Below are 16,131 nucleotides of genomic sequence, written 5' to 3'. Positions count from 1 at the left end.
ATCTGAGAAGTGGCAGGAACGTCTACCCTCCACTTCCTTCAAGTACACTTCTCTCTTTCAGTGTGAACTTGGACATTATGCCAGGCCAGCTGGTGGCTGTGGTGGGCACTGTGGGCTCTGGGAAATCTTCCTTGATGTCAGCCATGCTGGGAGAAATGGAAAATGTCCACGGGCACATCACGGTCAAGGTGAGAAGGAATGCCAAGGAGAAGACTTCTGACATCAGACGTGGGAAACACTAAGAGCGCTGCCCTCTCATGGGGACAAACAGTTAGAATCTGATAACCGCTCCTGTCAGGCTGCTGTTGGTGGGGTCTCGGGGACATCTCGGAGACTTATAAACTGTGCATTCTTTGCCCTACTCCACATATACTATCATATTCTGGAGTAGATTCTAAAAACCTGCATTTTTAATGAGCTCCCCAGGTGATTCTTATGTGCATACTGAAGTTTGAAAACTGTTGAAAGATGTCTTCTTTCAAAGTATAGGTAATTCTACTATAATCCATGTTTCTGAAAACCTCCTAATCTACAAAATTATAAAAATAAGAGGACTTAAAAAAAAATTTTTTTTTAATTAAAAAAAAAAATAAGAGGACTTGGGGGAAAGAGCTGGAACAGATCATTAAAAACATATGTAGCCAGGCTACCAACAAAAACAATAAGAGCAATAACAATAAAACCATAGCATTGTAAAATCTCCACTGACTTTTGACCCCAGCTTCACAATTAGTTCTGGGCCTCTCACCTCTTCCTTTGAGAGCTGGGTGTTGGAGGGCACTTTAACAGAGAGGAAATGTTTTCGTGGCATCTCCATCAGCACTCTTAGCTTCACCAGAGAGCTAAATTTGGGGGAAATCATAGGTACTTGGAATCATTTCACCAGCCACTACTTGCACCCAAAAGAGGCATGTCTGTAGATTTTTAGCTTTTCTTCTTAAGATCTTCATATATTGCTAAGCCGTTCTTCTTCATTATAAGAAAATATGCCCCTGATTACTTAACATTGACATGCCTGGAAAAATTTTAAGAGCCAACACTTCTTCCATGTTATACTGACATTTATTCCCTGATTTACTGATCATTAATGAGATAGTTTTCATACTGTTCATGAATGCTACAGGAGATCAGTGGAGAAATAACTCCAGAAAGAATGAAGGGAACAAGCCAAAGAAAAAACAATACCCAGCTGTGGATGTGACTGGTGATAGAAGAAAGGTCTGATGCTGTAAGGAGCATCAGCTGTAGGAACCTGGAATGTTAGGTCTATGAATCAAGACAAATTGGAAGTGGTCAAACAGGAGATGGCAAGAGTGAACGTCAACATTCTAGGAATTAGCAAACTAAAATGGACTGGAATGGGTGAATTTAACTCAGATGACCATTATATCTACTACTGTGGGCAGGAATCCCTTAGAAGAAATGGAGTAGCCATCATGGTCAACAAAAGAATCCGAAATGCAGTACTTGGATGCAATCTCAAAAACGACAGAATGATCTCTGTTCATTTCTAAGGCAAACCATTTAATATCACAGTAATCCAAGCCTATGCCCCAAACAGTAACGCTGAAGAAGCTGAAGTTGAACAGTTCTGTGAAGACCCACCAGACCTTTTAGAACTAACACCCAAAAAAAGATGTCCATTTCATTATAGGGGACTGGAATGCAAAAGTAGGAAGTCAAGAAACACCTGGAGTAACAGGCAAATTTGGCCTTGGAGTACGGAATGAAGCAGGGCAAAGGCTAATAGAGTTTTGCCAAGAGAATGCACTGGTCATAGCAAACAGCCTCTTGCAACAACACAAGAGAAGACTCTATACATGGACATCACCAGATGGTCAACACCGAAATCAGATTGATTATATTCTTTGCAGCTAAAGATGGAGAAGCTCTATACAGTCAGCAAAAACAAGACCGGGAACTGACTGTGGCTCAGATCATGAACATCTTATTGCCAAATTCAGACTTAAATTGAAGAAAGTGGGGAAAACCACTAGACTATTCAGGTATGACCTAAATCAAATCCCTTATGATTATACAGTAGAAGTGAGAAATAGATTTAAGGGGCTAGATATGATAGAGTGCCTGATGAACTATGGACGGAGGTTCATAATACAGGAAACAGGGATCAAGACCATCCCCATGGAAAAGAAATTCAAAAAACCAAAATGGCTGTCTGAGGAGGCCTTACAAATAGCTGTGAAAAGAAGAGAAGCAAAAAACAAAGGTGAAAAGGAAAGATATTCCCATTTGAATGCAGAGTTCTAAAGAATAGCAAGGAGAGATAAGAAAGCCTTCCTCAGCGATCAGTGCAAAGAAATAGAGGAAAACAACAGAATGGGAAAGACTAGAGATCTCTTCAAGAAAGTTAGAGATACCAAGGAAACATTTCATGCAAAGATGGGCTTGATAAAGGATAGAAATGGTATGGACCTAACAGAAGCAGAAGATATTAAGAAGAGATGGCAAGAATACACAGAAGAACTGTACAAAAAAGATCTTCACGATCCAGATAATCACGATGGTGTGATCACTCATCTAGAGCCAGACATCCTGGAATGTGAAGTCAAGTGGGCCTTAGAAAGCATATCTACGAACAAAGCTAGTGGAGATGATGGAATTCCAGTTGAGCTATTTCAAATCCTGAAGGATCATGCTGTGAAAGTGCTGCACTCAATATGCCAGCAAATTTGGAAAACTCAGCAGTGGCCACAGGACTGGAAAAGGTCAGTTTTCATTCCAATCCCAAAGAAAGGCAATGCCAAGGAATGCTCAAACTACCGCACAGTTGCACTCATCTCACATACTAGTAAAGTAATGCTTAAAAGTCTCCAAGCCAGGCTTCAGCAATATGTGAACCATGAACTTCCAGATGTTCAAGCTGGTTTTAGGAAAGGCAGAGGAACCAGGGATCAAATTGCCAACATCCGCTGAATCATCGAAAAAACAAGAGAGTTCCAGAAAAACACCCATTTCTGCTTTATTGACTATGCCAAAGCCTTTGACTGTGTGGGTCACAATATACTGTGGAAAATTCTGAAAGAGATGGGAATACCAGACCAGCTGACCTGCCTCCTGAGAAACCTGTATGCAGGTCAGGAAGCAACAGTTAGAACTGGACATGGAAAAACAGACTGGTTCCAAATAGGAAAAAGAGTACATCAAGGCTCTATATTGTCACCCTGCTTATTTAACTTATATGCAGAATACATCATGAGAAACGCTGGGCTGGAAGAAGCACGAGCTGAAATCAAGACTGCCGGGAGAAATATCAATAACCTCAGATATGCACATGATACCACCCTTATGGCAGAAAGTGAAGAGGAACTAAAAAACCTCTTGATGAAAGTGAAAGAGGAGAGTGAAAAAGTTGGCTTAAAGCTCAACATTCAGAAAACTAAGATCATGGCATCTGTTCCATCACTTCATGGGAAATAGATGGGAAACCGTGGAAACAGTGTCAGACTTAATTTTGGGGGGCTCAAAATCACTGCAGATGGTGATTGCAGCCATGAAATTAAAGGACACTTACTCCTTAGAAGGAAAGTTATGACCAACCTAGATAGCATATTCAAAAGCAGAGACATTACTTTGCCAACAAAGGTCCATCCAGTCAAGGCTGTGGTTTTTCCAGTGGTCATGTATGGATATGAGAGTGACTGTGACGATAGCTCAGCGCCAAAAAATTGATGCTTTTGAACTGTGGTGTTGGAGAAGACTCTTGTGAGTCCCTTGGACTGTGAGGAGATGCAACCAGTCCATCCTAAAGGAGATCTGTCCTGGGTGTTCATTGGAAGGACTGATGCTGAGGCTGAAACTCCAATACTTTGGCCACCTCATGCGAAGATTTGACTCATTGGAAAAGACTCTGATGCTGGGAGGGGTTGGGGGCAGAAGGAGAAGGGGATGACAGAGGATGAGATGGCTGGATGGCATCCCGACTTGATGCACATGAGTTTGGGTGAACTCTGGGAGTTGGTGATGGACAGGGAGGCCTGGCGTGCTGCGATTCATGGGGTCGCAGAGTTGGACACGACTGAGCGACTGAACTGAACTGAATTGAATGAGATAGTTTACATTAAATAAACATGCAGCATAGCAGATCAGACTCTACAGATTTACCTCTGTCTCCTAACTCCTTTCAGGGTGCTTTTTCCTGCTAATTCATATCCAAGTTTGTCCTCAAACCCGAGGGCATTTACCCTCGATCTTTCTTTTGACATGATCAGATTCATGCATCAGCCTGGTGCCCAAATCTCCATCTCTGAGTTCTTGCTTTCTAAGGTGTCATCTATCTGGTTTCCCCTATCAGTGCTGGCCCTCTGTTGGTCCTAGTAAACTCACCAGGGTCTAAAACCCTGTTCTAGAAGCGGCATGTGCGTTCATCCTTTAGCTTTCAGATCATGGCTAGAGAGTGATAGTCCAAAAAGGAGACTTTAAATGATGCATGGGATATTGAATTTTTCTCCCTAGTTGGTGCAATAAATACATGTACCTTTATAAAGATCAATTGTCCAGTCAGCCTGACATTTTTCCAAAGTTACGTTCCGTTTGTTCCTTCGACCTCCAGCACCCCCTCCTTCAACCCTGCATTTCCAGAGGTACAGAGCAGTCATGTGGTCTAATCCTTCCCATCCAGGGCTCTGTAGCCTATGTCCCGCAGCAGTCCTGGATCCAGAATGGCACCATAAAAGAAAACATCCTTTTTGGATCAGAGTTGGATGAAAAGAAATACCAGCAAGTTCTGGAGGCCTGTGCCCTCCTCCCTGACTTGGAAGTGCTGCCTGGAGGAGACATGGCTGAGATTGGAGAGAAGGTACTTGGGACACCAGGGGATCCTGAAGGGTGAAGGAAAAGAGCGAGGATGGTGAAGAAGTCCATGGCAGTAAAGTAGTTGATCAATTTAGGTAGTCAAGCCTGGAACAAACATCAGAAAACTTGAGTTTGCACAATATGTTGTGCAAATATTTAAATTTAAAATTTTGTACCTGAAAGCAAATATAAGAGTTGTGTAATCTAAAGGAAAGATAATGAACCTAGGACCTGGTTAACTAACCAGCGGCTAACCCGAGGTAGACCTCTGGTGGAGGGCCAGAGGCAGACGGGGGGAGCTGTCTGAACTCTAATTCTGTACACTAATGTGGGCCAAAGTAGGGTTCTAATAATCTGCAGTGAACACATAGAAACCTAATACATTATTAAATGCTTTTCTTAAAAGTTAATTTTTAATGGCCGTTTCATATTATATGAATATAGTATAATTGGTTTACAAGTCCCTGATTACTATTTATTTAGGATGTTTTTATCCTCTTTCCCCATTATTAAAAATAAATATAGCAGCCTTTTGGGGAAAGGTCTTGAGGTTGGGATGCTACAGATACAGCTCTAGAGTGATTTTGTTTTTTAATTCAGCATACATTTCTTGAGTACCTACTATGTGTCAGATACTATTTTAAGTGCTGGAGTTATATCCACAAACAAACAGGAAACCCACCCTGATATAGCTCTACATTCTCCTGGGGCAGGAAACAAAAACAACAACAAAATAAGTACTATGATATAAAATGGTAACCTGGGCACACATTTAATTATTAGGTTTGAAGTCATTTATTTGAATCAAGGATATTTAATGAACTTGTGTTACTGAACACAAGTCTGGCAACAAAGCCAGCCTACTGACACTGAGTTGTGGTACAGGAAAGTATAGTTTTTTGCAGGGCCAAGCAAGGAGAACGGGCAGCTAATGCTCGAAAGACTGGAACTCCTCAGTGGCTTTCAGGAGAGGGTTTTTAAAGGCAACGTCTGGGGTGAGGGTTGCAGCTTGTAGACTTTCTTCTGACTGGTTGGTGGTAAAGTGACAGGGTGCTATTTCAGGACTCTTAATCACCAACCTTCTGGTTCCAACCGGTTTCAGGTCTAAGTGCTTACGGTCAGCCAGCAGTTATCATCCTCCAACTGCATGAGAATTTTTGTTTCTGCAGAACAATTTAGAGATATGTGGATTGTTATATATACCCCTTAAGGAGAAGCTGGGGCTCTGTTTTATAGCTGAACTATTGTTTCTTGACTGCTTTTCCTTTGTTTCCACATTCCCTCGCTTCCCTAATTAGTAACTGCTTGGAACTCAGGTAGGTCAGGGAGACTAACACTTTTTTTTTTTCCTACAAATAAGAAACAGGAGACACAGAGGAGCTTTTGTACCCAGGAGGTTGCCCTGCAGGGTCCTGCTTTATTTCAATCCTCCCTTTTATGTTCCTTAACTTGAGGGGAACAGGTACGAGCCAAGAATGGGAATAAAGTTTTGGATAGAGATGTTTATCATAAATTCAGTAGAAGAACTCAGTTTTAGGGGGACTCAGTTTCAGTACTTAATAGAAATTCTTTTCTTCCTCAGGGTATAAATCTCAGTGGGGGTCAGAAGCAGCGGATCAGCCTGGCCAGAGCTACCTATCAAAATTCAGATATCTATATTCTGGATGACCCTCTGTCAGCTGTGGATGCCCATGTGGGAAAACATATTTTCAACAAGGTCTTGGGTCCCAATGGCCTATTGAAGGGCAAGGTGAGAACTTATTTCAAGTAATGAAGACATGAAGAAGGGCACACATCTCCTAGGACTGCTGGGTCCTAAAGCAGATTTCCTTATTTCCCTGCCCTCCTGGGCTGCTGAGGAGATAATATCATGCTGGTCTTGCAGGAAATGGCCTAGTGAGGTCTCCCATCTAGTGGTCATAGCTTATGTGAGAACTGGGTAATTTGAGCCTTATTCTCTGGCTCCAACACTGAGCCTCTTATTAATTAAGGGTGATTAATTATGATTAAAAAGTCCTTAGAGATCTGTTATATAAGAAGAAATATATTTGGTTTTGTCACTAGTTCCTGGCATAGAACTTGTTGTTCAGTTGCTAAATTGTGTCCAACTCTGCAATCCCATGGATTACAGCATGCCAGACTTCCCTGTCCTTCACCATCTTCTGGAGCTTGTTCAAACTCATGTGGACATGAGTCCACTTGTGATGGGAGACAAGTGATGGGAGGGCTGGAATTTTCAGCCCCAAACACCAGCCTCTGGAGAGAGAAAGATGGGCAAGAGGCTGGATTATAAAATCACTTGAATAAGGAGGTTCCGAGAGCTTCTGGGTTGGTGAGAACATGAAGGTACTGGGAGAGCATAGGAATTCTCCACAAGTACTCCCTCCAGCAGCAAGTGTAGAGTGCGGGCTGGCAGCACTCTATCTTGTGTTTGGCTTGTTCCCTTCAAGATTTTTTTGAATGCGTCCACTCAGGCTGGTAGGGCGGCTGTCCCTCTGAGGCCTTTTGCCTCTCTCGGATCAGTGAGTCAACAGGAACTCACTTTCCCTCCTATTTTTGGTCCTGGTTTCTGTCCTTAAAGACAATTGGCTGCATTCATTCTTGAACTGAATACCCACTCTGGGCCTGGTTCATTGCAAAGACTGGGCAAGCAGATGAAAAGTTCTCATCTCTGCTCTCAAGTGACTTATCTAACTGGCAGACATATCAAAAAGCAAGCCATAATATTATAACACAAGGATTATTTTTAATGGCAATCTATACAAACTACTGTCTGGTGGGTTTCCCAGGTGGCTCAGTGGTAAAGAATCAGCCTGCAAAGCAGGAGACTCAAGTTTGATTCCTGGGTTGGGAAGATGCCCCTGGAGAAGGAAATGGCAACACACTCCAGTATTCTTGCCTGGGAAATCCCAGGAACAGAAGAGCCTGGCGGGTTACAGTTCATGGGGTTGCAAAAGAGTCAGACATGACTTAGCAGCTAAACCCCAACAACATACAAACTACAGAGGAAACATTGGAGAAATACCCAGTTCTTGCCTGGGGACTCAGGAAAGGCTACCAAAAGGGTTGGCTTTGAGCTGAGACTCAAAGATGGGCATCTCCTGCATCTTCATGATACGAGTGACCTAGTGTCTGTGGGGCTGTCTGTAGAAAGCAGAGGCAGTGGGCTTGGGATATTGCTCCAGAGGCTCATCTCAATACCATGACCCTATGTGAGCCTCATTACTCATCTGCAAGTGTTCATCTTTCTTTGAGTGGAATCCCTGTGTCAGGAGTCAGTGTGATCCATAAATAGACAACAATACGAGGAGTGCCAAGTCCTCCACATCGGGGAGGTCCTGGGCCAAAGCTCCCTGCCCTGTAATGTTTCTAACGTGCTAAAATAATCTGGGCAGTTCTTGTTGGATCAGTGGTTTGCTGGTTAGTGAGAGGGCAGTTAATTTTGTGTGCCTCAGTTGTATTGATAGCCCTTGATCTCAAGTGACATCCCTAAGCCTAACTCTTGGCTGCCCAGAAAGCTGGAGGGAAATGTGTGCAGGGCAAACCTCATTGTCACTACAGAAAAATAACTGAATATATTCATGATGACAGTCTCATTGTACACACAGGGTCAGATTTTAGGATGAGATGCTGGGAAGTAAAGAGGAAGTAAAATAAAGAGGTCAAGTGGTCAGAGCCACATTTGGAAGCAAAGCCCCACAGTGACTCTGTTTTTCCTTTTCAAGAGTAAGCTAAAGAAGGTGGTCACAGGATCGTCAGCACAACTTACTGTTATTTTTACAGACTCGAATCTTGGTGACACACAGCATTCACTTTCTTCCCCAAGTGGATGAGATTGTGGTTGTGGGGAATGGCACCATCATGGAAAAGGGATCCTACAGCACTCTGCTGGCCAATAAAGGATTGTTTGCTAAGAATCTGAAGACATTTGTGAAACAGACGGGTCCCGAAGATGAGGCCACAGGTATGTGAAGAGGATTGGGACAGGATAGAACTCAGATGTGGAAGGGACGGGAGTAGAAAACTACCACTATTTGCCTGCTGACCTGCTCAGCACTCAGTGAACTAAATGTGGAGGTGAATTAGCCAGAGATCCAATATCTGTTCTTTCTGTGTTTTGTGTCTCTGTAAAGAAACAAACACAGACATTTTTTATGTGAGCCAAAATAGGGGCCCATCCGGCTCATCTGGCCTCTGACATGCAGTCATAGGTTACTCTTTAGAAGATAGGGCTTCCCTGATAGTTTGGTTGGTAAAGAATCTGCCTTCAATGCAGGAGACCGCAGTTTGATTCCTGGGTCAGGAAGATCCCTTGGAGAAGGGATAGGCTACCCACTCCAGTATTCTTGGGCTTCCCTTGTGGCTCAGCTAGTAAAGAATCCGTCCGCAATGCGGGAGACCTGGGTTCAATCCCTGGGTTGGGAAGATCCCCTGGAGAGGGGAAAGGCTACCCATTTCAGTATTCTGGCCTGGAGAATTCCATGGACTGTATATAGTCCATGGGGCTGCAAAGAGTCGGACATGGCTGAGTGACTTTCAGTTCAGTTAGAAGATAACTGGAGGTATGGGGTGATTAGCTCTTGTGGGAGAGACACCAGGGGCAGGAGTGACCCCCTTTTAGGGAATGCCCTGGTTCACGTATTCCACCCTACCTATCCAAACTCATTAAATCACTTCCTGGATAGCTTCGTAATACCTGGTATTAATAGTGAACTGCTAAATCACTGCTAAGCCCTAACAAAGGATTTGACTAACATACCAAACACCACTGGGTGCTTCAAACCAGAACAGAGTCATGGCAGGTGCGTAGTCTCGCAGTACACCACAGGAATGGCCCTACCTAATACCGGACCGCTGGGGTCACGGGTTAGTTCCAGGCAGTAATGGAGCCCTGGTCTCTGAGGTCCCTCCCAAGAACCTGCCAGCAGTCATCCCAGGCATGGTTCTGGGTATCTGCTTCAGGTGGCAATTACCAACAGGAGGTCAGCACTGAGAAAGTAAGATCTGCAAGGGCATTCTAAGAGTCAATCAGAAGAGGCAGAAACTTCAGAGCCTGGAAGTGGGAGCACATTCAAGCCTTGAGGTCAGAAATATGTGATAGTTTTAAACCACAAGAGTCGGAAAGAAAAGCCTAAACCAGAAAAGTCTACAAACACTGGCAAGAAACAAAGAGTGGTCAGAAACAAAGACTGACCTTTGGTGCCTTAGGTGACCTTAGGATGGTGCGGGCTACGGGGACTGGGAGCCAGCCCAGGAAAGTTGGGCAGGGAGACCAGCAGGAAGGAAGGGGTCAGAGCTTTCCATCAGCCTTTATGTGCTCTGGGGATTGGCCTGGAGAAAACAAAAAGCACCTGCCTGGGAACTGGTCTCCAGCAAAGGGCAGGGTCTGATGCTGGATCCCCCTGAGTTACTGCTCAGTCAACCACATCACCACAACCTGCACAGGTTTCTCATTTTAATTCTCAACTTTTTTCTTCTGATTTGCCTGGATCTGAGTTCTGTTTATCTAAACCCCCATGGGTAGATGGCCCCTTTGAAAAATCCTGTCTTTTGTGTACAGAGAGAGTTTGCAAACCCTCATTTTGGGACACGCTGATGGGCCATTTCTGAGAAGTTGTGTAAGCCGCAGTGCCTGGCAGGCTATTGTGTGGTTTCCAGGGCTCAAGGTACAGACCCCAGACGGTAGAAGAAAGGAAAGGGCAAGAGGGCAGTGTTGGCTAAGTGTTTCCTAATTAGCTATTGTAACAAAACACTACAAATTTGGTGTCTTACACAACAGAAATGTACTGTCACTCACTGTTGTAGAGGTGAGAAGTCAAAATCAAGGTGTCAACAGGATTTGTTCCTTCTGAAGGCAACAGGGAAGGATCTACTCCAGGTTTTTCTCCGAGTTTCTGTGGTTTGCTGGCAGTCTTTGGCATTCTTGGCTATAGATACACAACATCCACCTCTGCCTTCGTCTTCACATGGTTTTATCTCTTATGTGCATTTGTGTCCACACTTCCCCTTTTCACAAGGACATCAGACGTATTGGATTAGGGGCCCATCCCAGTGGGCCTAATAGAGATGTTCTCTATTTGGTGAGAACGTTCCTTTAGAGACCCAGATCCAATCCCTGGGTGGGGACAATTCCCTGGAGAAGGAAATGGCAACCCACTCCAGTATTCTTGCCTGGAGAATTCCATGGACAGAGAAGCCTGGTGGGCTACAATCCATGGGGTCACAAAGAGTCGGACATGACTGAGTGACCAACACTTTCTTTTCACTTCTTTAGATCTTGAGACAAGGTTTCCTGTTGTTTTTTGAGCATATTTATCATAGCTGATTTAAAATCTTTGTCAGTAAGTCCAACACCTGTGCTTCCTTGAATACAGTTTCTGTTGACCATCTTTTTTTTCTCCTGTGTACAACCCCATACTTTCCTGCTTCCTTGTATGTCTCACTTTTTGCTGAAAACTGATCATTTTAATTAGTTTAACAATTCTGGAAATACAAGCTCTCTCCTCTCCTTCCTCCACCAGGGCTTGTTGTTGTTGTTCCTCCTAATGTTTGGTTTCCCAAACTAATTCTGTTAAGTCTATATTTTTTATTTCATGTGGTCATTGACGTTCCTGCTTGGTTGGCTTAGTGGTCAGATAATGACCAAGAGGTCAGAGGTTTCCTTAAGTGCCTGCAACCAATACGTCACTCAGCCTTTGCTGAGAGGCTCTGTGGGAATGAGGGGTGGGGGCCCTGTCTTTTTAACAAGCCAGCAGGCAATTTACAGTTCCGTGTCAGTCTTTGTTGCCTGCTTGCCCAGAGTCTGAAGTTAAGCCAGAGTTAAGGGAATAAGACATTCTCAAGTCTTTCTTGGGTAGGTGTGCAACCCTACACATATGTACGACATACTTGATTGCTAGGAATATATTGAAGAGATCAAAACTCCTATGAATATCTTATTCCCCAGATTTTTGTTAAGTTCTTGGTCGGTTTCTTATTTGCCCCAACTGTTATCACTGACACAGGCAGCTGAGATGTTAAACAACAACTGCTGATTATTAGAGCCAACTCCAAGGCCCAGTAAAGACAAGCCCTGTGAATGGGGTTTTCCAGAGGACTGCTAGAGTGGTCAATAATGACAGTTGTCCAGCAATGAGGTTTTGGGCGTGTTCTGAACCCACACTGTTCCCTCCAGTAGCTGCGAGGTTACAATAATTGTAATTGGTTTGCTGTTGGTTTTCTAGACTACAGCAGATCTAAGGAGAGGGCAATGGAAATACAGTAAATTAAACTATTACAAAGGTTACTGTTCTTTCTGAGATTTAGCCTTTTTTCTTAAGTAAATGTTCCTTGGATTTTTGAAAGCCTTTGGTTAACTTCAAAGTTATGGAAAATGTGGTTTTGATAATTTCTGGCCATTATGCTCATTGCTTTTACAGAAGTCTCAATTTCTGGAGGTCATTACTATTTTCACAGCCCAAGCTGTTTTACCTTTTCAGGGTATGCTTTTTAAAAATGCTTTAAATTATTTGAATTTCAAGCAGAACATTTTAAATTTGCACTCACCTTTTTAGTCAGTTCTGGGGATTATGACTCTACTGTTTGTCTCCTATAATCCTTAACAGCTCTTTCCTGCTCCAAAGGAACTTAGAAGTTTCTGGAAATATTCTTCGTTTTGCCTTTTCTCTTCCAGTGAAATATTAACTCATCTTTCCTTTATTCTGGTATTTCTCAAAGAGATGCCCTAATAAATAGTATTTATGGAGTTAAAAGATTCCAACCTATATGTACGTCTGAGATCTCTTGTCAAGGCCAACAAGATCAGAAAAGACTTCTCTCCTTGTTCATGGGGCTGTGGCAGCTCTGTGCAGCTCTCTCCCTAACCTTTGATGTGTCTCCTAGTCAATGAGGACAGTGAAGATGATGACTGTGGGCTGGTGCCCAGTGTGGAGGAAATCCCAGAGGACGTGGCCTCCCTGTCCATGAAAAGAGAGAACGATCTTCATCGAACGCTGAGCTGCAGGTTGGTCATCTGTTCAGCTGGCCAGTAATGGGGGGCAGCCCCCATTACTTCCATAGTTCCCCTTGATCATTCTCTTTCTCTTTTTTTTTCCCTGAGTGTCTACATGGATGCTCCCAGCTCTCCTTTTGCTTCTGAGCATGGGGAGTAGGGTGGGGCGGTGCATTTCCCCTGTGATCATCTGCTCTGAAGTGCACTGTGATATGCACAGAGCGACTGTGACACCTGCCTCCAAGAAGACGCTTGGAAGGAAAACTTCCCCTCTCAATCTTTCAGATCTCGGTCCAGTAGCAGGCATCTGAAGTCCTTAGAAGACTCCTTGAAAATTCGGAATGCGAACATCCTGAAGGAAGAGGAAGAGCCAGTGAGAGGACAAAAGCTCATTAAGAAGGAATTTGTACAAACTGGAAAGGTGAATGCCACAGTAAAAAGTACCATCCGTTAGAGGCGATAGAAGGCTTTTTAACTTTGATGCTTTGAATACATATCTATAGAGGAATATGCCTTATGTGCTCTGCCCGTCTTTAAATTTATCATTGAAATGTTAGCAGAGGCTCTAGGCGCTTTATCAAATCGTATTTCCATGAAGAATGACACATGTCCTGTGAATATCTTCATACCACACTTCACGTAGTGAAAACAACAAAAATGAGATGCAATTCTGGGAGCCAGAGAATACCAATCTATCAAGCTCATAGCACACAGTTCATATTAATAAAACTTAAGACCAAGCTCTTAAATTTAAGGTCTTAAACATTAATAAAGCAAGGTCTGTGGTATAGCCTTATCTGTCCCACTGTTTTTATATCTGTTCCTCTTAATTTCATCTAGAAATTCATTAATAATCTGATGGTTATTCACTCTGCATTATATTTCAGCATTGATTATTATCTTGCCCATATAGAAATGTGATCCCTTACCAAATTTTGCTACCTGCTATCCACTTTTCCAAAGCACTGCATTCCCCCATGATTGATATTCTGGTAATTCCTCACCAAAAGTCAATGGTGTGTGTTAGTTGCTCGGTTGTGTCCAACTCTTTGCGACCCCATTGTCTGTAGCCTGCCAGGCTCCTCTGTCCAGGAGATTATCCAGGCAAGAATCCCGGAGTGGGTTGCCATTCCATTCTTCAAGGGATCTTCCCAACCCAGGGTTGAATCCGAGTCTCCTGTATTGCAGGCAGATTCTTTACCATCTGAGCCAGCAGGTAAACCCAAAATGCCAGTAGGAATTCTGCTAACACTGAGGTGGGGGCTTTGCAGGTGAAGTTCTCCATCTACCTGAAATACCTACAAGCAATAGGATGGTGCTCGATAGTCTTCATCCTCTTGGGGTTTGTGATCTATTATGTGGCTTTTATTGGATCAAACCTCTGGCTCAGTGCTTGGACCAGCGACTCTAAAATATACAATGGCACCAACTATCCATCCTCTCAGAGGGACCTGAGAGTTGGCGTCTATGGAGCTCTGGGAGTCGCACAAGGTATGTGTGATGGCTACAGCAGCTGTCCCTGCGACAGTCTACCGGGTCCACTTACTTTGCCTCGACTCGGGAAAGCATTTGCCATTGTGTCGCTGGCGCAAGTCTCCCGGGCTCCCTGTGCACGGTGCTGACTACACTGCTTCCATTTCTAGGTCTCTTTGTGTTCATAGCGAATATCTGGAGTGTCTATGGTTGCAACCATGCATCAAACATCCTTCACAAGCAACTGCTGAACAATATCCTTCGAGCACCCATGAGTTTTTTTGACACAACACCCATAGGTCGGATAGTGAACAGGTTTGCTGGTGTAAGTATCTCAAGGGCTGTAAGACGCATTTATGGCTGAGGATCTTTCTGTTTCTGACAGGGAAAGAATTCTCATTTTCCCCTAGACAACGCTGGGCAGTTCCAGTTCTTTGGTCCCACTCAGCATGCAGATGTTTCCGGAATAACCTTGTATGTGGTACTAAGGGTCCTGGGGATACAGGGATGAACCACTGTGGCCCTGTAAGTAGGGCACCAATGAGTGAGGAAGACGGCCAAGGAAATAAAGGATGTTGATAGAGTGCGGGGAAGCCAGGAACAACAATGCGCACAGTGGCCTTCTGGGAGTGTGAAAGAGTGACAGGAAAAGAGGTACCGGCTGCGTCTGGATGACCGAGGGTGGGAAAGGTCAGAAAAGGTGAAATTTAAGTGGTAGAAGTTAGCCAGAGAGATGGGGGCGGGGGTGGGCCGGTGGTGCTGGCAGCGGGATGTGAAGGATTACTCTGCAGAGGGAAAAACACAGGTGAAAACAGAGTCATGGTTGTGACTGCGGGGCAACCCTTGCTTGGTCGCTGCTTCCAGTCCTGAAACTCCCATCTTTGATGCTTTACAAATAAGTAAACGAGGTCTGGATTATGGAATCTTGTGATTTGAATGGAGTTCTGGAACACTGTCTCCATCGGCTGCAGATTCTAGAACCCTTAGCATTTGTTCATTCAACATTTACTGGGTACCTTCTATGAGCCAAGGACTGTCCTGGGGATTGAGATGCTCAATGGATGCAAAGGTCATAGATGGCTCTCTACCATGCACCAGACTGAACTCATTGCTTCTTAATGAATATGAGACGGAAATTTCAGGAACAGAGGAAACCAGACAATTCAGAGTAATATTCAATTATCACCAAGAGAGTTTTCAAACTTCTGTTTGTAGAGGAAGGTGCACATTTTTAATAATGTCTTAGCAACTCTGAGCCCTTATGTGTTTGGTCTTGTAGCAGACACAGAAAGTCTAGCTCCCAGCCCACAGCCAGGTTTTGGGGACATGGCGACTGCTTCAAAAGTGGGCTGGCCCCCACTTGTCACCTTCCTCTGCAATAAAAATGGTGGGCATGATGTCATTGGAGACAATTTACATCGGCTTTCTGCTCTTTCATAGAGCCTTAAAAAGGACATCATTTTGGATGGGGAGATTTCTCACAGGAATTTTGCAAAGATTGCACACTCTTTTCCAATGTTGTAATGTATATATGTATTATGCATGCTCATACACTTCAGTCGTGTCTGACGCTTTGTGGCCCTATGGACTGTAGCCCATCATGCTTCTCTGTCCATGGGGATTCTCCAGGCAAGAATACTGGAGTTGGTTTCCATGCCCTCCTCATAACTGTGTCCAGGGTTGAGAGAAAAAAAGAAGTTCTCACTATCAGTTCTGTGCAGATTACTTTTGACCATTAACTGGCATAGATTCTCCTTCCTTCCTTCCTCCCCTACCTCCATCTCTTCTTAAAGGCTCAGCCATTGGGTCCAGAGGACCTGGGATCTAACTCTCCTTTATGGTCTGAGTCACCTCCA

General features: G+C 43.9%; 1 protein-coding gene across 1 annotated transcript in view; it reads left to right on the top strand.

The window, feature by feature from the left end:
- The window catches only part of ABCC2 (ATP binding cassette subfamily C member 2), a 72,518-nt gene that overhangs the window by 39,505 nt on the left and 16,882 nt on the right, over positions 1 to 16,131 (top strand). Inside the window, exons 16-23 of the mRNA XM_005892063.3 lie at positions 62 to 188; positions 4,640 to 4,816; positions 6,395 to 6,562; positions 8,596 to 8,776; positions 12,694 to 12,814; positions 13,088 to 13,223; positions 14,074 to 14,293; positions 14,446 to 14,600. Of these exons, the coding sequence (XP_005892125.2) occupies positions 62 to 188; positions 4,640 to 4,816; positions 6,395 to 6,562; positions 8,596 to 8,776; positions 12,694 to 12,814; positions 13,088 to 13,223; positions 14,074 to 14,293; positions 14,446 to 14,600 (1,285 nt within the window). The remainder of the gene's footprint in view (positions 1 to 61; positions 189 to 4,639; positions 4,817 to 6,394; positions 6,563 to 8,595; positions 8,777 to 12,693; positions 12,815 to 13,087; positions 13,224 to 14,073; positions 14,294 to 14,445; positions 14,601 to 16,131) is intronic.

Source organism: Bos mutus, chromosome 26 (assembly GCF_027580195.1).
Source record: "Bos mutus isolate GX-2022 chromosome 26, NWIPB_WYAK_1.1, whole genome shotgun sequence".
NCBI classification, from domain to species: Eukaryota; Metazoa; Chordata; class Mammalia; order Artiodactyla; family Bovidae; genus Bos; species Bos mutus.
Note: the sequence above shows the minus strand (reverse complement) of the source record. Positions and strands in the feature narration are given on the sequence as shown.